At 44.7% G+C, this 21,692-nt stretch overlaps 1 protein-coding gene across 1 annotated transcript in view; it reads left to right on the top strand.

Moving 5' to 3' along the window:
* The window catches only part of ADAMTS2 (ADAM metallopeptidase with thrombospondin type 1 motif 2), a 185,604-nt gene extending 171,271 nt beyond the window's left edge, over positions 1-14,333 (top strand). Inside the window, exons 15-22 of the mRNA XM_054389354.1 lie at positions 185-265; positions 2,177-2,340; positions 3,491-3,650; positions 4,257-4,389; positions 6,950-7,157; positions 8,067-8,196; positions 9,196-9,285; positions 13,864-14,333. Of these exons, the coding sequence (XP_054245329.1) occupies positions 185-265; positions 2,177-2,340; positions 3,491-3,650; positions 4,257-4,389; positions 6,950-7,157; positions 8,067-8,196; positions 9,196-9,285; positions 13,864-14,333 (1,436 nt within the window). The remainder of the gene's footprint in view (positions 1-184; positions 266-2,176; positions 2,341-3,490; positions 3,651-4,256; positions 4,390-6,949; positions 7,158-8,066; positions 8,197-9,195; positions 9,286-13,863) is intronic.
* Positions 14,334-21,692: the final 7,359 nt, after the last annotated feature.

Below are 21,692 nucleotides of genomic sequence, written 5' to 3'. Positions count from 1 at the left end.
CTTTGTCCCTGTTATGTTCCATCATCTGGCACAGAAATTGGGATGGGAATGATGCTGGATTAGGTTCTACTTGCTGTAATACATCCTGATTTTAGAAAATAAGATTTATTTCTAAACCTAAGACAGACTCTTCCTGTTTGTGGAATACTAACCAGTTACTATCTTTTTAAATACTACAATAAAGGGCACATTAAGATGTTTGAAATTCCTGTTGGTGCGAGACACTTACTTATACAGGAAACAGACACCACCAGTCATAACCTGGGTAAGTATTTAACAAGTAGGAAAATTTTCAGTTAGAATATTTTATTCTGCTGTTTATTTTTGTCCCTGGAGCCTCTGACAATATGCTTATGCATTTGTTTATAGCCATTATCCTCCCACTCCACATACCTCCTTTCAGCATGTTAAATCAGGAAACCTCTGTGCTGTACTCCTGGTGTCCTAGCCAAAAGATCCCTGCCTTGGTGTGTGCATGTGTAAGCTACTGGAAGAGGAGCTGAGTTGCATTACAGGGTGTAATATATTATCTGGGTGTGCATCTCTTGTGAGGTGCTTCCCATCCTCGGTATTTCCCAGCTACACCCAAATCCGTTCCAGATTCTGCCCCACTGCTAACAGTATTGACAGGAGGCTGCCTGATCAATCTTGCAGCTTAGAAAGTAATTGCAATCCGCTCCTCGCTGTGCCCTGGGATCAATGCGAGGCAGTGCCTGGTGGGCTGCTATTAATTGGAAGTAGCTTCACAGTGAATGACCCACTAGTTGTACTGTGAGTCATCCCACCCTCTTGCCAGAGAATGCTTCCCTTGCTGCTCCGTGCAGCCTGGCCCCGTGGATCAGGAGGGCAACCAGCTGCCGATTCAGACAAGGTTCTGCTTTCAGTTTGGGGTAAGCGATACACAGGGGACACCAACAGCTTGCTCACCACAAGGAGGACATTGAGGTGCTGGAGGGTGCCCAGAGAAGGGCAGCAAGGCTCGTGAAGGGTCTTGAACAAAGTCCTATGAGGAGTGGCTGAGGGAGCTGGGGTTGTTCAGACTGGAGAGCAGGAGGCTGAGGGGGAGACATCATTGCTCTCAACAGCTACTTGAAAGAAGGTTGTAGCAAAGTGGGGACTGGCCTCTTGTCCCAGGTAATAAGCAATAGGACAAGAGGAAACAGACTTAAGTTGCACCAGGGGAGCTTTAGATTGGATGTTAGGAAAAGTTTCTTCACCAAATAGGTCATTGGGCACTAGAACAGGTTGCCCAGGGAAGTGGGGTGTCAGCATTCCTGAAGGTGTTTAAAAGATGTCTGGGTAAGGTGCTTAGGGACATGGTCTAACAGCTGTGTAGAGAGAGATGTTAGGTTATGGTTGGACTCGATGATCTTAAGGTCTTTTCTAAGCAGGCAGTTCTATGTTGAGGCCAGTGCTGAGGGAGCAGGATGCTGAGGTAGCTGCTAGAGAGAGGAGGGAGTTAAAAACCTCTTGTTAAATAATAAACAGTCCCTGCTTCTTCTAATGAGGAGAACAAATTTTCTGTCTCGGGAGAAAACCAAGAATGCAAAGGTGACTGAAGTCTCTCCAGGATGAAGGTTGGGGCGTTGGTGACAGCTGAACCAGAGGGATCGGCGCTGTCTGCAATAGCAGACGCCTGCAAAGCAGCAGGAGCTTAAGCAGGGCTGTGGCAGTGTCAGGGCTGGATCTGAGCAGGAGAATTAACACAGTTTGTAGTCTCTCTCTCACTGTGGGGACCTGCTGGGGGTTAGCCCAGTAGCCTTTTTCTCGTGGAGCTGTAACAGCCCCCTGAGCTGCTTCAAAAGATGTGAAAGAGCTGAGTAGCAAGGCCCCCCCCCCCCCCCCCCCCCCAGCCCAGGCTGTCAAATTGGCTCAGGTTTGGCCACTGGGTTCAGAAGTTGTCAGTCGGGAGCAGGCAGGCGGATGCACGCCGTGCAGTCACGCTGGCCTCGTTTCTCTGGCAAGGCAGGCTATGAAAAAGGGAAAAAAGGACGATTGATGTTTCTGGAGCTGTTGGCAGCTTAGTGAAACACCTGAAAAAGTCTTTCTAAACCTGAGAGGGATCAGAGGGAAAATGCAGAGTGGCCTTTTCTGCTTCTTCCACTGGGACAAGAGCAGAACAAAACTCAAGATCAGAAGCAAACCTCTGACATTCTCTTTCCTTATGTTGTCCTAGCAATTAAAAACCGTGAAACAGGGAAATTCATTCTGAGTGAAGACAACTATGTGCCAGACTCTAAAGTTTTTATTGACATGGGTGTGGAGTGGGAATATCGGAATGACGATGGCAGAGAGACCGTGCAGACCATGGGACCGCTGCGTAATGGAATAGTTATTCTGGTAAGCCAAATGAAAACCACCTCCCATGGAACACAGTGTCAGGGTTACAGCGCTGTAATGTGCTATAATATATTTTATATTCCTCTTGTGAGTTACAGGAAGACATCTGCTTCAATTATAAGACAATAGGAGATGTATTTTAATTCCTTTCTCCTAATCCATTGCTCTGTACGAGAGTTGTTGTAACTCAGGGTTCTGTGCTGAGCAACCAACTCTCCTGAGTATCCTCTGGGGATGGCCAGCAAATGGCTGCTGTGTAAAGGATTTTCAGCTTACTTATCGTATCTGACCTGTGAGCAGTAGTTATAAAAGGGTCAGAATGGTTCATATCAGATAGATTTAATAACTCCTCCTCCTCTCTATGTTTTGAAAGTGCATCCTGCAAAGGCAGATGTAGCATTCTTGTGCTCCCAATTCTGCAATTCTCAAATCCAGCCAGCTGTGTTCTCTTCTCATTGCAAAGCAGCAAACAATAGACTACAATGAGTAGGTTGATTCAGAATCCCTCTGAAAGCAGCTGTGCTGTGTTGATCTACACCAGTTGAACATCAGAGGAGGAATAAATATTATGTTTTCAAAGGAACAATATTTTATGCTTTATTCACATTGAGTTCTATTTTCTTGCATTTGTGTTAGTGCAGTGTGTTAGCAAAAATTCTTTCTAAACAGTTTATATTTCTGTTAGGATAAAGTAATGAGCTTCACAGAATTCTCAGGATTATCCTAAGAGTATTTGTGATTTATCAGAAATATAAACCATTTTCTTCACTGCTTTCAGTTTCTGTGTATTTGAATATGTTTTGTCTTCTGTGGAACTATCCATTATCATTTTAGTACCACATTTCCTTCTTTTATGATGGGATATGGAAAAAATTTAGTGTCATGAACTCAGTCCAATGCTGGCAAGAAAAATCAGTCTAAATCAACAACAGTCTTTCTTAATACGCAGTTTAGAAACTCTGTGCTGTAAAGACAGAGATACATTTCATCAAGGGGACAAAAAAAAATGGTGTTGAGTGCAGCTAAAAGGTTTAAATCCCTCCAGGGATGGTTTTATATCTAAGCCATGATGACTGTGATTTCACATCATCTCTCATAGCTTCTGATATCACTTTCATCTCTTTTTCCCTGCATCTTTTTGGCTTACTAGGTGATTCCTCATGGTGGTGCCAAGATATCTTTGACTTACAAGTACATGATCCATGAAGATTCCTTGAATGTAGATAACAATAATGTTTTGGAAGACGATTCAGTATCATATGAATGGGCTTTGAAGAAATGGTCCCAGTGTTCAAAACCTTGTGGAGGAGGTAAAAAAAAAACAGGGCATTCAGAATGGATTAAAACTGTAAGAGTGAACATCATGTGTGGAATTCATGGCCCCAAGACGTTAGGGAGTCCAGGAGTATGGGAGGGTTTTATTTAAGAAATAGAAAAGTAAATAGGAAAGGAAGTTACAAATCTGAATTAAATGGTTTTGGGGGCAGGCCTGGGGTGGCTGATGTTTATAAAGCTGAAAAATTATACAAATGTGCAAGATTTGGATGAATGTTTCCAAGCTGCAAGGGTGCCAAACCTTGAGGTGCTACAGGCAGCACTTCGTAAAACTGCATCCTGTAATACAGGCCTTGCTTGGGGCCAGAACTATACCCTGATGCTGTTCACCAGGGTGATGTTAGGTTGTAGTGATGGAGTGTGGCTGTGTAGGTTTGGAGAAATGCTAGATGTTGTCTTTCTCTTTTAGCTGGCTGCTAAATGTACATGAAAAAATGTTTATTCGGAGCAATTTAGTTCCCTTTGTAGCCTATTCATCTGTAGTTGGAACTGAAATCTTTGACTGTCTGTGCAGTTTGTCTGAAGGCTGAGTGCTGTGTCAGATCTGCCAGACTGGAAATAAGAAGAATGTCTTTCTCCAGGCTACCAGTTCACCAAATACGGCTGCCGGAGGAAGGCTGACCACAAGATGGTTCATCGGAGTTACTGCGAGCTGATCCAAAAGCCCAAGCCCATCCGCAGGGTCTGCAACCTCCAGGAGTGCTCCCAGCCCATGTAAGCACCACTGCCCACCAGCACTGTACCCAGACAGCACTTGTCACCTGGGAGGAGGTGACTTAAGTTTCATCTCTGTGCACTACTCCAGAGACCCAGGACTGTGAGTCCAAGCCCCTCCGCAGTCAGCAGGGGCGTCCTCAACTAGATCAGGTTGCCCAGTGCTGTGTCGAGCCTCACCTTCAATATCTCCAGGGATGGGGCCCCAACCACCTCCCTGGGCAACCTGTTCCAGTATTCCACTACCCTCATGGTAACGAATCTAAATCTGCTCTTCTCTAGTTTGAAGCCAATGCCCCTCGTCCTATCACTACAGGTCTTTGTAAACAGTCTCTCTCCACCCTTCTTGTAGCCCCTTCAGGTACCAGAAGGTTGCTATCAGGTCTCCCCAGAGCCTTCTCTTCTCCAGGCTTATCAACCCCAGCTCCCTCAGCCTGTGCTCTAGGAGAGGATGCTCTATTCTGCTTGTAGAAATACAATTTCTGGCACTGCTGGTTCCTATTACTTTTGAGCTAAGCTGGACTAGAAAAGAAGTGCTGTCTTGATCCAGACATTTGTATTCAGGCCATCTTGAGGTAATACAAAATAGTCATCAATTCAATTTCTAGCAGTTGATTTTACACTGTGTGAATTAACCATTTAAGAAGAAATTTACAGAGCATTGCGTAAGGAAGCATAGAGCCTCCCAGATCCAAATCTTCCTAAAGTTCATAGAACATTTTTGGACATTTGAACACAGGGAAAGCTATTTGGCCTGTTAGATTTCTCTGGCTGCCCTGGTAGAGCATGGTATGCCTGCTGTACCTTGCTCTTTGCTATACATAGGCCAGTGTTATAAGTATTTTAACTCACATTTTACAGGTGCTATTTTTGACTTGCAGCAGGTTACTCCTGCCACATACAGGACTCATATATCCCTTGTGTTGCTACTGCAGCAATAAAGGGGTCTGTTGATCCCAGCTTTTCTCTCTGGGGAATAAGTCTATGTTTCAGGAAGCACAGTAAATAAGTAGAGCACACCACACAATATTTCCTAACTTGCTTTCAAAAAAAGATTTGAAAGAGAGAAAAGTCAAGAAACTGTGCTCCATAAACTCAGCATGGGTCAGGATTTAACATTTATTTATCGGAGAGCCAGAGTCATGACCTAATTGTATCTTGGGCTCTCTGGAAAGGACTGTATTCTTCTTTCAGCTGCAGATATAATTGGGCCCAGGTACCACAAAGACTCAGTAGGAACCTAAATTGTACTTGAACTCCTGAATGTTTCAGTCACCTCTGTTTCCACAGAACAGCATTGGAGCATTCTTCACCTGTACATAGGAGAGGCAATTATTTAAGAGATTTTGTGAAGCTCTGTGCCACCCACTATACTAATACCTGCTCTCAGAAATCACCTTAGGATTCATGGCTTTGTGCTCCACAGCACTCATCTTCCTCCACAGCTGTGGGAATTCAATAGGCTACAAAGAGAAAGTTGCCACTTCTTGTTTAACTCAAGTGTTCAGTGCATGGCCTTGTGCCTATGCCATTGCTCTGTTTCTAAACCCAGGATTTTGTGAACCTTCAGGACAATTGCTTCAAACTCAGGATATTTCCTTAGACTCTATAGATTTCTTTTGTTTAAATTTATCCCCTGAATCCTGTTTACATTGGTCAATGTTTCCTTCTTCCAGATCTCTGCACTCTGTAAATATTTATAGGCTGCTGTATATCTTCACTTGATTATAACCAAGTTTCCAGTATTCTACATGAATTTCCTCTGGTCCAGTCTGTCCTTGCTGCTCTTCTCTAAGTTTCTTATAATTTGTAGCTGTAGCTCTTGAGCCAGTTTGGATGATTGGCCACATTTTCAACCATGCCATGGTTACAAACCATAGGTTTCATTTCTGAGTGTGCCAAACTGATTTAGATGTTATGAACTCAGACCTGGTTGTCAGTGGAGTGTTGCCTTACTCAAACGCAAACATTTATAGTGCTGAGGACACTGATTCTCCCAAACTCAGTGCGCACAGCACTGACAGCATAGCTGGGTCTGCCAGGGCTTCAGCAGATGGTGTCTAGCATGGCCATGGGGCATCCTGATATGGGTGAGACTGGAGCTGCAATTCTAGCCAGGATATTTTGGATTTATTCCTTTTGGAATCAACTGTAGGATGTGCTACATTATGAAACAAGGCACAGCTCATGTGCCAAGACCTGCGAAACTCAGCAGCACCCATGGGTGGCTGTTTTGACATAACACCTACCACATTTTTATTTACAGTTTTGGAATGGCCAAATTAAAAATCAAAGCAAATAAATTGGAAGTAAGAATAAAGCTTCTCTCAGAGATAATGAGAAGGAGTAACTTTAAAGATCTGGGTCTTATTAATGATTATTTTTTGGGGGGAAACAGTCAAATAGCCCTCACCATAACCACATCTGGGTTTCTTATCTTCTTTTTCCATACATCCTGTTAAACCTGGGTTTAAGAGTTACAGTTCTACAAACAGTTCAAACCCACCTAATTCAGGAGAGAGAGAATTTGACTCAACTTTTTCTCTTTTCACTATCCCAGCTGGGTTACAGGAGAGTGGGAACCTTGCAGCAAAAGCTGTGGGAAAACAGGCTACCAGGTACGCTCTGTCCGCTGCATCCAGCCCCTGCACGACAACACAAACCGCTCTGTTCACACCAAGTACTGCAACAACGACCGCCCGGAGGGCAGGAGGCCTTGCAACAGGGAGCTTTGCCCAGCACAGTGGAGAATAGGATCCTGGTCACAGGTCAGTCTCTTCCTGCAAGTCTCAAGCAGCTGATTTCTTATGATGCAAGGGAGAAATATCTTGGCATTCATTCTGTGCTTTCTGTTCAAACGCATTGACACAATCAACTAAGGCCCATGCAGAGGGTGTGGTGCTTCCACTGCTACTAATGCCACAGAAAGGGAGTTAGATGGAGAGATGGTGGCAGTGAAACAGCCAGTAAAGCTGTCCTGCAGTGATGCTGGATGATTCAGACCCTGTGATCCACTCATGGAAAATGTCAGGAAAGTTGACTCGATGCTGGATGACCCAGATCCCACGAGCCATTCATGGAAGATGTCAGGAAAGCTGACCTCTACCTGCTTTTTAGTCTGCCTACTTGTTGACATAAGCTGAGAGAAGGGCGATTAATTATTTTATCACTACCTTATTCTCTTTCAAATAAAGAAGACTTTAAAGTCTTCAGACTCTGTGAAGGAAGTTAGGTATCAACACTCATGGAGATTCAAAGGTGTGAGCATCTTCAGTGTAAAGGCTTTCAGCAGATTTAGCTGCTCAATCTTGTCAGGTCTGTCAATAAGCCAGAGGACAGAATTTTTCACCTAGGGAACACAGATGCCTGTTCATGGAGCAAATTCCATTCTAAGTTCTTTGTTTGCCATGGCTATGGGCTAAGTAGGACTCAGTGGCTGCCATAACAAGTGCCAGGAGCTCAGACCATAACTCCTTTCACAGAGTGTTTCCCCATTACTGGTGTATCACCAAAAGCAGTGGTTCTCCCTCTTGCTCAGTTCCTGTAGGTACAGCTGTGGTTCAAAGTGCATACCATAGCAGCTCAAACCACAGGCAGTACTTTAGTACTTAAAAATTGGCTTTTATCCAGTGTTTCCAGAGGGTGGTCAGGGATCTAACTGGTGCATCTCCCTTCAGTGCTCTGTCAGCTGTGGCAATGGCACACAGGATCGCCCGGTCCTGTGCCGCACCAGGGACAATGCCATCGGCCTTTGTAAAGAGAGTAAACCAGAGACTGTAAGGATCTGCAGACTACCTCCGTGTCCAAGTAAGTGCTTGTCCTCTCTTGTTTGCTGAAACAAATGTTGATTGTATTTATTTGAAATGTCTTCATTGAATTTATAGTTATGTGCTAGGTCTGCCTGGGGTGGCCGTTCTCCATAGCCCTGGGTTTGAGCAGGCTGTCCAAATGGAGAGCTGCTGTGTGGCCCATGGGCCATGTGGGCATGTGCTTGGTTGTTTCTCATGGTGGGGAGCATCCCAGGACAGTAGAAGAGGCTGTGGCAGACCACAGCACAGCAGTAGTGGCTGGATCCAGCCAGCAGCTAACAGCTGCCCTGGGTGAGGAGCACTGCCTGAATCCAGCTCCATGCCCCTGAGACATGCTGGGCTTGGCAGGAGGCTGCTGGGTTGTGCCTAATCAAGGGCATCATGTACAAAGATGCCTCTTTGCTTTCCCCATCTCCTGTGACAGTTCCTGGTTTCTTTTCCACTCTGTCAAGCACAAGTTATCTTCAGAGGTTATCTAACTCCATTTTTTTAAGCTATAATAAATTTGTTTCTACTTAATCCAGGACACTAATGCTTCTCAGCTGCTAGCAAGTGACACTTGTGAGATCATGTTACATATTCCTACTACTAAGTAATAAATATTTTTCTCTTATTCCTGATGAGTATCTCAGAATAGATTCCGGTTCCTAATTAGGTACAACCAAGCTGTCAATTATGTCTCCAATACAAAGATTTAAAAGAAGCAGCATAACTAAACTAGACTGGATGTATCTTAGAACACAGTTGATGGTGCTGTGGGGAAGTAGTGCTGGGGAACTGCCCTTCAGGCTGTCTGCAGTGCTGGCTGGCAAGTGCTGGACACAAGTTGTGGCAGACTGGCCAAAGAGCACCAAACTACAGAGTCTGGCCATAATCCTTCCCTGGGCTCCTTCACCACTGGAGCCCACTCACTCTCCTGGCTTGTCACCTTCTGACAGGTCAATTATATGATGCTAACATCTGTTACATCTTTTGTTTTCTTTTTCCTCTATTCAAGGAAACGTTTCTGATCCTTCAAAGAAAACCTACATGATACAATGGCTGTCAAGACCAGATCCAGACTACCCCATCCAGAAAATATCTTCAAGTAAAAGACCCATTTATAACTCTGCCTTTGCCCTTAAATGCATGCCACATCGAGTGTGGACTTTGCCTTTTGCTCTCTTCTTCTCTCTATGCGGAAAGTTCCCTTGACTTTGCCAAGTTTAAATCTTGGGGCTAAATCTGTTTTTTCACACCAGGCACTTGGTGCTCGGTGTCTTTCTTCTCTGCAGCTTGCATAGCACTGGTGGTGGAGGTCTTGAAGTGTTGGATGTGTGAAGTTGGATCTCCACGGTATGTTGCAGTCCTCTGAAAGGGAGCTGGGATGGGTTTGCTTGTTGCTTGGTGATGGTGAAAAAAGGCTCTTACTGGTTCATGACGTGCAGTTTGGTAGCAAAACTGAGAACTTATTGTGAATGTGATCACATCACAATAATGACACCTTGTAGTGCTAAAGTTCTCCTTTATCTAAGAAACCTAAACCTCCTAACTCTCTAGTTTCAGTTTGCTGACAGGGTAGTCTGACAGGCGGAAGAGGTTTTTCATTCCATTTTCCTCGGCGGTACCGTTGCTTTCCTTACACCTTTGCTGCTCTTTTGGTTTTTTGCATTCCTGCCCCTCGCATGGAAGGTTGAACCCGTGGAGGGCTGACTGGGAAGCAGAAGCTCAGTTTCTGTCGGTACTGTCCGTGCTGCTATGACGCCGTGGGCTCTCTCCAAGCCTCCTGGTGGTGGTCAGGACCATTTTTCCATGGGGGAAAGCCGCGTTCATTTTTCCTGTCGCACAATTTTTGCCGGTTTGGCATCCTTTGACTCTCAGAAGGGAAGGGAAGCAGGAGAGGCGTGGCAGGGTCCGTGTTGAAGGGTACCTGGGGGTGTTTCTTCTGAACCTGGCGGAGGCAATACGATGTGTTCACAGAGCACAGCGTCTCCAGCTGTTCAGCACAGAGCTGTTTATACTCATTCCATCTTTGGTCTTTTTTCACCACGTGCATGTCTGACGTGACTGGCACGGCTGTGTGTGTGTGTGCGTGTGGGTGTGCTCTATAGATGTGTCAACTGGCAAACATAACAGTGTGAACTACTACTGAATTACCTCAATTTTTATTGCTTTGGGGTTTGGTTTGATTTTTGTGGTTGGTTTGGGTTTTGGTTTGGTTTTTTGGTTTGGTTTGTTTTGGTTTTTTTTTTAGCTTAGAAGAATTTTAGAAAAATGCCTTAATGTTGAAATGTCAATGGCATTAATTTACCAGATCCAGCTTTAAATATGAACAGGGCACTGGGACCTTGAGTTCATCTTCATACAGAGTGTTTTTACTTGAATGAGAACTATCAGAAGGCAGTCAATTTAATCTGAGGTTAATTTGCACAGTGCATATCCATACCTTCATGGAGACAGGATAGTGGCCTGACTTACTGAAGTTTAACTGGCATTCTTGCTTCACCTTGTGTGCTTGTGTTGAAGTTGTGATCTAGTGTGGGGTGTCCCTGCCGTGGCAGGGGGGTTGGAACTAAGATGATCCTTGTGATCCCTTCCAACCCTGACTGATTCTATGATTTGGGCCTCACAAGTCATAAACCTGCTTGTGACAGTCCAGTACCAATAGCAGGAGCTGTATCAACTTTTAAACCTGCAGTCTTGGAGCAATTTAACTACCTTATTGCATTGATCATCATCTTTGGGGGGAAAAGAAAAGAAAAAGAACAAAAAAGTGGCATTTTTGAATCTTTGGGTCGTCGACAGTGTAGCACTTCAAACTTGTCATTATCATGTGATCACATCCTTTAAATTCTGCTGTTGATATGATAATTTCCTGCAACATGTTAACAATTTACATGACAAGGTGACAAAAAAAAAAAAAGCAAAGACACATATCTGGCACTGAATACTGTTATGTAAAATAATTGGTGTTTAACTGTATAAATATATTCATGACTGTTACCTTTAAATAGACAACTGTTTAGTGATGTTTCAAGAGATGGGTGGCTATAGAGAATGGTGCAATAAGGTATCTGGGCATTGTGCACTATGTCTATATGCACTTTGGTTTATCAGGGATATTTTATTAGTGGTTTTTGTATGTATTTAACATAATATTAAAGATGTGCCAATTCAGTTTGCTTTTCCAATATTTTTTTATGAGACTAAATGTGTACCAAAGTGACTGTGAAACTGATTTATTTTTTTCTTACTGATGTTTTGAAGATATACTTCCAGTCTGTCATGCATACTGCAAGTGAAAATAAATAAAAAGTTCAGCAAACCTGGATATTTTGGTTTGGATAGAGGATAAAAATTTCATTCTGACATTCATGCATTGCAGAGTTTATTTACATAACTTATCAGATGTCACTAAACATATTCTATAGTGCAGTTCTAGTTTCATGTGGGTTTAAGCTTGACATTACATATTTTAGATAGGGGAAAAAAAACCAAACAAACCAAAAGGCGTTTTCCTAAAGGTGGTTTTAGTGATTCTTACAAAGCCAGGAACAGATCTGCCTTGTTGATACTACATTTAAATGTTCCAGCTGTTGGCTTTTGTTTTGCAAGCAGTTTGGAGAAGCTTGCTTTAAAGTCACACAACACAAGGCAAGATGTTCAAAGGGGACTCTATGTGGTATGTAAAAACATATGTAAAGCTGTGTAGGCACATGCAGTCCTGTCTGTGGAGTTGGGCATGCAGATGCAAACAATTCCAGTTCTTAAGGACTGGTTTGAAAATGTCTCCAAACCCAAGGTACTATTCTTAGATCCCTAAGGGAAGAGTTGTTCTTTGTTTCCAGCAGCATCTCAGTTTAGCGTTTGGAAAACGTGAAAATGAATTGACACATTGGAAAACAGGAACCAGAATTTTGCTTTTCTGCAACAAATGAAACAATTGAGGCATAAATACAGTGCAGGGGAGGTGTTTCCACCTTCCTCAGCCAGCAGCAGCATTTGAAAGCAGCAGCAGCAGTGAGTTTGTTCTAGACTGCTATGTTTGCCAATTCAACACCTGTGATGCCTGGGTTTGTTAACTGAGGGTGAGCAAAGAGGTGGCACCTACACTTTCTGAGCTCACTTGAGGTCTCTGAGTCTGCTGTGGTTCTCTGCTGTAAGGTTGGTGGTAGGAGAGAAGCCAGTGTTCATAGCAGGGTGGTGAAATAGGAGCTGCAGTGACATGCTGACTCGAGCATGCTGTCTGCCGTCGGCTGCGCTCTAAATAAAGGCGAGTAATTGGAGTTACTCATCCTTTACTGTAAGAGTAGGTTGAGATGTAGCAAGAGCAGGGAGAGAGGCAGAAGTGGTTTCATCTCTGTATCAGCACTCTGGTCACAGAGAAAATATTTTGTTACTGGTTATGCCAAGAGTCGGTCAGTCTGCTTTTCTCAAGTCCTCTCCTGCAAGCCCTCTGACTCCTCTTTCTTTCAGCATGGGCTTGTGTTGGGATTTTTCCTTCACTGATGTTCCCAGCAGTTCCTGGCTCCATCACTACAGCCTGGAAGAACAGGAGCTGTAGAGCGTGTGTGTAGGACAGAGGACAGGTAGCTTTCTCACCAAGGAGCTTGCTAAACCTTCACCATCCATCTGCTGCCAATTCATGTCTTCCTCTACCTCCTCTGAGCAGAAATCACAAGGGCTTGAGTAATTTCTGAGCAGGCTTCTGTGTTTCTCAGACAGTAATACAGTCTGCCCAGTCCACCTTGAATGTCTTAGCTTACATTTGGCTCCCAGTGTTTCAGGGAGATTAGGATCTGCCACAGCAGCTCTATCCTAGTGCAGATTGTCAGAACAGCTACTGAAAGCTTAAAACCTATCGATTATCCTCTTTTATTACAGTTTTCCAGTCAATGACACCAAAATCAGGATTTGTCACTGAGTCTGCCAGTCATTATGGACTGGCTGGGCTCCATCACACTGGAGTTTGTTGTTCTGAAAATACCAGCTGCCTTCTAGGAGGAAGAGAGAAAAGCCTTGTGCTAAATGCACCACTTTACTCTCAAGCAAGTGAAAACGCTCAGGCAGTGCTGCTGTTTTCAGAGTAGAGGTACCTGGCCAAAATACCACTCCAAAAGGAGCTGGATTAAACCTGAGAGTTACCCAGTACACATCAAAATCAGGTTTTACTTTCTTGAGACAGTCCAGATAAATCTAAATTACCCCTGACTGGGAGTAGACTGCAGAAAAGCATTAAAAGGAGCAAAGGGGGAGAAAAAAAAGATTTCCCAGTGTAAACCTTGATGACTTTCTGGGGGTTTGATGTAGCTTTAGCAACAACATAGCACTGCTGGTGTGTTGTGGCCTCTAAGCCAAGGCAGGAACACAAATCATCATGGCTGCACGGCCTTCAGGGTACCACATGCAGAATGAGAAGCTAAAAATTAGTGTGTTATGGTCTATAGTGTGGATGGGGCTGGTACAGAGAGTTCAGCTTGGCTTGTGCATCCCATCAAGTGAGCTGAGTCTTGGGCCTCATTGTGAGCCTGCTTCTGCTTGTAGATGACTCGTTTGCCAGTTTCCCATCCCACTTTAAACACCAAACCCTCTGCCCACTGCCAAAGCTTCAGCTGCGCTGCTAATTTTTTTTTCCTGATGAACATGAGGATGATCTTTATTTATCTGTTCCCTTTTTCTCTTTCAGAAGAACATTGTCAAGGAGACAAGTCAATGTTCTGTCGCATGGAGGTTCTCTCCCGCTACTGCTCCATCCCTGGTTACAATAAGCTGTGTTGCAAGTCCTGTAACGCATACAGCAACCTCACAGAGGACGGCAACCTAACCGATTCTAGCGTAAATAAGAGCAATGCCATTGAGGAGGAGGAGCTCCAGACAACCCTCAGCCCTCCCATGGGAGTGTCCACCACACAGCCCACCACCAGCAGCCCTCCTCTTGTTCCCAAAACACCTGCCCCTCCTTCCAATGCAACCGAGGAGCACCCAGAGATCAATGCTGTGGATGTTCCCTATAAAATCCATGGGTTGGATAACGAAGTGTCCCAGCACAACATCATCACACGGAGGAGGATACCTTATGAAAGGACAAGGAATCAAAGAATTCAGGAGCTGATTGATGAGAAAAGGAAAAAAGAGACTCTTAGGAGAAGAACCTAAATTGGAAATCTGGCACAAACCACATTTTTTTTCTCTTATAGAGATGTTACCAACATCATAGTGTTGCCCATGTCATAGAGACTAGAAATGGGGAAAGAGCAAAGTGGTGCTATGGCAGAGATGCCACCCTCTAAAGCCTACTACAAATGGAAATGACGGATTGTTTTTGTAAGGGCTAATCTGAACACTCTGAAGGCTAGGTGTACAGGGTACAGTAGAGTATTAGTGCAATATCATTACAGCCTTTCACTGAATCCAAGTAATACCTAGGCCAGGTTAGCAGGTTTCTGGTTTGATAGGCTCTCAGAAGTCTTCTATGCCTGTGTAAAACTGCTTGGGAATAGCAATGGGAGTTATGCTTAGGATGGAGCAAACCAGTCCCAAGACACACTAAATCCCTTTAACACTGACAAGCAGGTGGTCAGCAGTCCTGTGATGCTTCTGTGCATTGCATAAGGCCAGGCACCAGCTCAGTCCCCAGTTCAGGAAGGTGCATAAGGACCTGGCAGACCAAGTCCAGCTGACTTGGGCAGAGCTGCTCCTGTGCTTGCAGCTGGGCAGGTGCTTCCATAGCTTCCTTAACTGGGGCTGCATAAGAGAATATATAGAGAATTCCATAGCCATATATTTATCTGTAAATTAAAAACTGGCAAGCAGTAGTTCACATGGTTCCACAGACGTCGTCAAAGGATTCTCCTGAGCTTCAGAACACGTGCAAGGCTTGTAGCAGGGTAGATCCAGCCAACTTGGACTGACAACATCCTAGTCTTCCTGTTTACAATTAACCACATTTTTTATAGTCTTTACTGCAACAGCCTCAGTGATCTTTGTTGGTTGGTGCTTTTTTTTTTTTTTTTTTTTTTTGGTATTGGTCTATTTTTCTACCCACATACTGGTTTAAGTTAAAGATGACTGGACTCTTGTTGCCTTTTCTTTGGTGCTTTGTTAAGAAAACATTCTTTTTCTCCCATAGGACGAGGTGATTTTGGGGGAAATAATTTTGTATTCTCTTCCTTTCCCTAGGACAGCTTTAGTGGTGCAGAAGTGAACAGTTATTTGCTGTGCCCTTACAGGTATGCTTACATCCACACACATCTGTATTCCCAGTACCAGCTCTGCTAGGAACTCTTTAAGATGTGTAACCTGACAACCCTTTTGAGTACTTCCTTTCCCCTCAGGGTCATCATGGTTTTCATAGGTCATTTTTAATTCCTGGCTGGAGATCAGAAGATGAATTCAGCTTGGCTCTAACACCAGTTGGGGAGCATGGACTGGTTTCTGGTTTGGGTGGCATCTGAGCAGTTTTTCTCCTGTCTTGGATTCTTCCATTTGTTTCCTCTTTGCTGGTAAAGCTCCTGCTGAGTCCAGTGCTTCCCTGAAATCCTCCTTTTGCCACTAAGTAATTCTGATGGCTCTTAGCTCAGATTTTCCAGCCTGAGCCAGTCTTAGTTGGAATCAGCACCACTAATAAGCCTGTCTGAACAGTCACATCAGTACTGGAAATGTGCTGAGTTTCCAGCACTAGGTAAGCTCTTCTGTGGCCCAGCTGCTGGCAAAGAGCTTCAGAAGGATTGCAAGGTGAACCACACATGGCTTCCTGCAACCTTGCCTTCTGCCTGTGGCTGAATGAGCTGCTCAGTCTCCTCCTCAAACCAAGCCAGTCCTGCTGGGAAGGAGGCAAGACCCTTCAGCATCAGCAGGCTTTGCAGCACTCTTCTGACCACAGTCTTTGGAGGACAAGACCTGGATTAAGAAAAATACTTCATGGAGATGGTAGCCAAAGCAGGGAAGGAGTGTTTTCAGCTAGTGTGATGGCATCAAGTGTCCCAGGTAGGAGTTTAGGAGCAGCTCAGATAGTACAGAAATGGGAGTTACACTGAAGACTATGAAGACTGGGAAGCATAATAAGCCTGGTAAAAGTCCAGAGCACCAGGAAACAGCTCCTGGGCCAAGCTGACGTGGCTGCAGATGTAAAAGAAACAGGCAGTGCAAGCAACAAGGCAATCTGCTGCTTGTGAAAAGGAGAACTAAAGCTCCACAGTTTGGCAGCACTGGCTGGGGCAGCAGCAGAGTCTCTCCTATGATTTTAACTCATGAGACACTGAGTGTTTTCCTGCAGCTGAAGATTGCTTATCTTTAGGTGCCTGTGTGGTTGTTAGCTTCTGCTGCCCCAGCCCTGCCTGTCATTGCTGAGCCACGCTGCACAGCCTGGTGCTGGCTCCAGGAGCCTTTTGCCAAGGGATTTGTGGTTGCCTACAGACAGGACAAGTTTTAGTAGCAGTGTAGGCTCAGGTCACATCTGTGCAAGACAGAGCAATGCAGTAATGAGCACTGCAGGGAAAAAAACAATTCTATGATTCTATTTATAAGCAAGGAAGACGTGTCTAAAGCAGGAGCATTCCAGCTGCTGTGCCATGGGAGATGCAAGCTGTAGCTGGGCTCCCAGCCTGCAGACACAGCTTGCCTTCCACATTTCCTTTGCACAGATGTGGTCAGTGTAAAACTCATCTTTTCCCCTTCAGGATATTATCCTGCATTTAGCTCTGTGGGCAATAAAAAACCCCTACAAACCCAGGGTTTTCGTAGCCAAAAGCAGATCCAAGCGTGTGATAAACTTAGGAAAAACACTCACAAGCCCAAGGGTAGTTAGGGGTTGGGGCTTGAAGTTACACAGGTGGAGAGGTAGAATTTTGCTGCCTGTGTGGTACCAGTCTTACTCTCTAGGGCTTTGTGAACACCCATTTCTCTGCTCTGGCCTCCAGAAGCCTGAGATAACACATCTGTTTCTGCTTCTCTTCCTCCATAGCTTCTGGAACAGGCTTAGCCAACCAGGCTGTGTGAAGAAATGCCACAGGAGGGAGTACCCACAGCTCAAATAGCCTCTTCTGTCCAAATGGCTTCTAAGCTGTGCCCCAATAGCAAGTGGGGCAGGAATTCATTTGGTGCAGCTACAAGCAACCTTTCTGCAAACAGCACAGGGAAAGGCCTGTTCCAGTGTAGTGACCCAACATTTGCAAAGGACTGAGCAGTTCTCTGCTCAGCATTTCCACCTGGGTCAGCTGTCCACCAGGACAGCTGTAGGCTAGGCAAGGTCAGTGTGCAGAGGTTTGGTCGCTCTCACCTGGCATGCACACCCTGGCTGAACTTGCAAAGCTGGTTCTGGTTCAAAGTTCAGAAACTTGACCACTTTGGTTTTTCTCTAGAGTGAGGCAGTTTGCAATCAAACACCCCAAAATCCCAGATAAGATGGAAACTTCTGCTGCATCTTGGAGCAGGAGCAGCCTGGCTGGTGTGGTGCTATGCTAGGTCTGGTGTTCATCAGGGACCTGTTGCAATGCCTGGTGGCATCTGCATTTACAAAGGGCTTGCTCCCTTCTCACTCTCACCTTTTGAGAGCTTGAATTTGTTTTACTTCTCACTGGTTTTAATTCTACTGAATATTTCTTTAGCCATTCTTTGGGGAACACTGAGATGATGTTTGAAGCTTCAGCCTAGATTGCTCAAGACAGATGCTGATAGACACAACCTGGTCCATCTCCTTTATGGCACAGAGCCACCAACTCCCTTCTCTTTACAGTCTTGCTGCATGAAAGGAAAAAAATCAAAGTTTCTTCAGACCTGGAAAGTTGCCTTCTTTTCAGGCTGGTATGAGCTTTTCAGAAGGCAGCCTTTCCCTCAGCAGTTGTTTCCTAAGAACAGGCACCTCACTTCTACTGGAAAACACAGAGCAGAGCTCTGTTGATCCAGAAAAAGCAGCCCAAGGCAACAGGTGTGGCTTTGCTCTCAGCTGATCTTCATTCCAGGTCCTGCAGTGGACATTTTGGTCATTTTTTGGTTGGTTGAACTTTGACAACCGTTTCCTCTTTTCTGCAATGCTGTCCCTGGGCAAGAGCATCATCACAGTGTTTTCCATAACTATTTTGCTGTTGTGCAGGTACTGCATTTTGAGACACAGGGAGCAGAGAGTGAGGTTTTAAGGTAACCTAATCCCCAGAAACTAAAGCAGATCTCTAGGTTAATACATTCCTGCAGAGACCATCTCAGAGATCTGAGAGCATTTTATAATCTAACCTTGCAAGTACACAGCTTTCTAAATTCTCATTTTTCTCTTGGTTTAAATTTAAAATCCAAGAGACAGTCCCTCATGGAGGGGGGATAATATAAATAAATAAACCAAGTCTGGTTCCTTTGGCTCCAGTCTGCTGCCATTTTTGTCACCAGTGTAGAATCAGATAATCATAGAAGGGTTTGGGTTGGAAGGGACCTCCAAAGCTCATCCAGTCTGACCTCCCTGCAGTCACAGGGACATCCCCAACTAGATCAGGCTGCCCAGGGCCTCATCAAGTCTCACCTTGAATATCTCCAGGGAATGGGCCTCAACCACCTCCCTGGGCAACCTGCTCCAGTGTTCCACTACCCTCATAGTAAACAACTTGTTGCTAACATCCAATCCAAACATCCTAACATCCCTTAAAAGAGTTCCATAATCTGCCAGGAATGCATCACTTTTTATATTTATATATCCATTCAGTATTTAGAGCCTCACAACATCTCCATAGAATGCTTTCAGATACTTGGAGGATTCTAGAAATGGTGCTTTCCCAGTACTCAGAGGGGGGTTTATGTTTTATTTTACTAAGTAATGCATTTAATGTCTTATTTACTCACCTAACAGTGCACAGTATTAGCTATGCTCATCTGAGTATCTGTATGCAACTCCCACTCACTGACATATGCCTTAACAGAAATTGCAATAAATAGCCATGGCTTGTATATTAAAAAAAATGTATATACAAATTAGAATCTTTAATTTTATAATTTATTAAATTCAAATGTCTGTGTTCTTTTGCAAAGTGTTTGGCTTTCCCCTGTGCTTTTTTTTTTTTTTTTTTTAACTGGAGTGATGTTGTGCAGAGAGGCTGGAGGAGGAAGCAGCAGCATCTTCAGACTCAAAACTGATTCCATTTCTAGAATTTTGCCTTGATGAAGTGGGACTGGGAGGCACTTGCTGCCCAAGTCCTACATCCTTGTTACAACATCCATTATCTGTGGCAAAGTACCATGAAGGCTCTGGACTAAAGCCTCAGTGGTAACTGCACAGAAATTAATCAAACTCACTTAAATATGCTTCAGGCTCTCAGCCTTCACATTCAGCTGAAATCCATCCTGGGCCATGTATCACCTCCTTAAAAGGCTCAGTTACTTGGGCTCCTATTCAGGCCTGATGAGCAAATTCCACTCTGCATGTCCTATTGGTGAAATAATTGCTCCTTTCCATGAAATTCTTTTGCATTCATTTCCCTGCCACATCCAGCACGCTCGTAGCCAGGTTCCCTTTAAAGCGTAATTGAATCTCTCCCACCTAATTGAAGTTTGTTGCTTGAGGATTTGAAAGATCCTGGCTTACCTTGATTATTCAGTTAGCACCATGCTGTGCCTTCAAGTCCAATATGTTCTTTAATCAGGTAATGAACCACCTCAGCATTTCCAAGATGGAAAAGACATTTACTGACTTAAATGTCCTGATACAAGAGTGCAGCAGCCAAAACCTGTGTTTCATTTACTGTGACCATTCCTATAGTATCTCACTTACAGCTCTGACAGGGGTTGCATTTAATGGGCTTTCACTTTCCCAGCCCAAAGATTTTGAGTCTTTTAGAGTGGCCATGGGAAAGGGTCTCATGTTCATACCCCAGGCATGAGAACTCCCCATGGTGGGGTGAAACCCCTCCAACACCCCTCCCTCCTCCCTCAGTCTCCCTCTCTGAGATGCCTAAAGATGACAACTACTGGAAGCCATCTCTTCCTCCCCTGGCCTACTTGGTGATGCAGCAATGAGCGAGCAGTTGGGGAATTCCACTGCACTCCTTGAGGAAAAAAAAATAGAGAAAAGGCAGTTCAAGGAGCAATTTCAGCCCAGGCAAGCAGTTATTCAGGTTATTCTTGATTAGACCAGGCAGAAAGCAGCTCCCCCAGTGTGCCATGCAAATCTAACTGATCCTTCACACAACAGGGTAGAAGTGCAGGGTAATTTTCAGCTGCCCAGCTGGGAGCTGCTGACTCAACACTCACCTTTGAGTCCAGGGTCCAAAAGTGAGTCCTGAGCCCTTCTGGGGGCTGAGTGCCTGGGAACCCCACTGAAGCTGGCAGGGGGCTGTGCATATGGATGTGTGTGTGTGTCCATCACTCTCCTGTGCTCTCTGCTCCACCAGCCCTCCACAGTCCTTCTCTCAGCAGCAGCTTTCAAAGCTGAGCAGGGATGGAAGAGATGGAGCCAGGGAACCATGTCAAGTGCAAGTGCATGTCAGAAAACTCATTACAGTGAGAAGCAGAGCAGGATGATACATGGGGGGAAAAATTTCATCACAGTTAACCTGCTGAGTTTTATGCTTCATCACCCTGCCTTGGGTGATGAGATTGCACTTTGTATCTGTGCTATCTGAGGAGCACTTGGGTCCCTGTCAGGCCAGCAACAAATGATGAGCTCAAGCTGCTTTGCCTCGGTGGATGCAGAGTTTTCAGCTGAGCTACCACTAGAGGGTGGCACGGTACAAGAGAACGATTATGAAAACAGGCGCTGGACTTCGGTGTCAGGGTGAAAAATCCCCCGAGCTGGTAAGAAAATCTGTGTGTCGATGTTGCAGGAAGGATCAGACCGAGTAAAATCTGCTCAGCTCAGTCCCCAGCACAGCATGAACACATTTGAAGGTGCTTCTGAACTGGTCTGAAGAACAAAGATGTAGCCTGCGAGAAAGAAACAGAAGCAGCAGCAGCACAGAAATGGAGGTGTGATCACTCCTGCCACTCAAGACACAGAAAACAGCTCAAGAATTAAGTTCTTTTCTGGGAGAGCCATTTGTGATGGCATCACAGAAAGTTTAGAGGAGAGTAACAGTTCTGGGTTTTCCACTGGTGGCTGTCATTAACTGGTCTTGCAGGGTGTTTCTTAACCAGGTAAAGCTCTTTCATTAAATAAATGCAGCGGTTATGGGAGAGGAGCTGGGCTGGGGTGAGCCAGCAGCTCGGATTAACAGCCACATGCTGAGCAGCTTGTAACAAATCATTTATAGGGCAAAAGAAGGCTCCTGTTTGCAAGGGACTGGCAGGTTCCCGAGGCTGTTGGGGATTAAACAAACTCTTGTGCAACAGAGTCATTTACAGCAGGTTTGCTCAAATTGGTTTCTTTGTGAGCTGTGCTGGGGGGGAGGTCCTCTCTATTTAGAAGATGGAGATCCCAGGGACAGAAAACCCAAAGCTTATCACCAAATTTAGCAGAGTTAGATAATGGTTGGGCTCAATTATCTTAAAGGTCTTTTCCAACCAAAACGATTCCATGATTCTATGATTCTAAATCACTCC

This window comes from Indicator indicator, chromosome 18 (genome assembly GCF_027791375.1).
Source record: "Indicator indicator isolate 239-I01 chromosome 18, UM_Iind_1.1, whole genome shotgun sequence".
NCBI lineage: Eukaryota > Metazoa > Chordata > Aves > Piciformes > Indicatoridae > Indicator > Indicator indicator.
The sequence above is the reverse complement of the archived record's forward strand: the minus strand, read 5'-3'. Positions and strand labels throughout refer to the sequence as shown.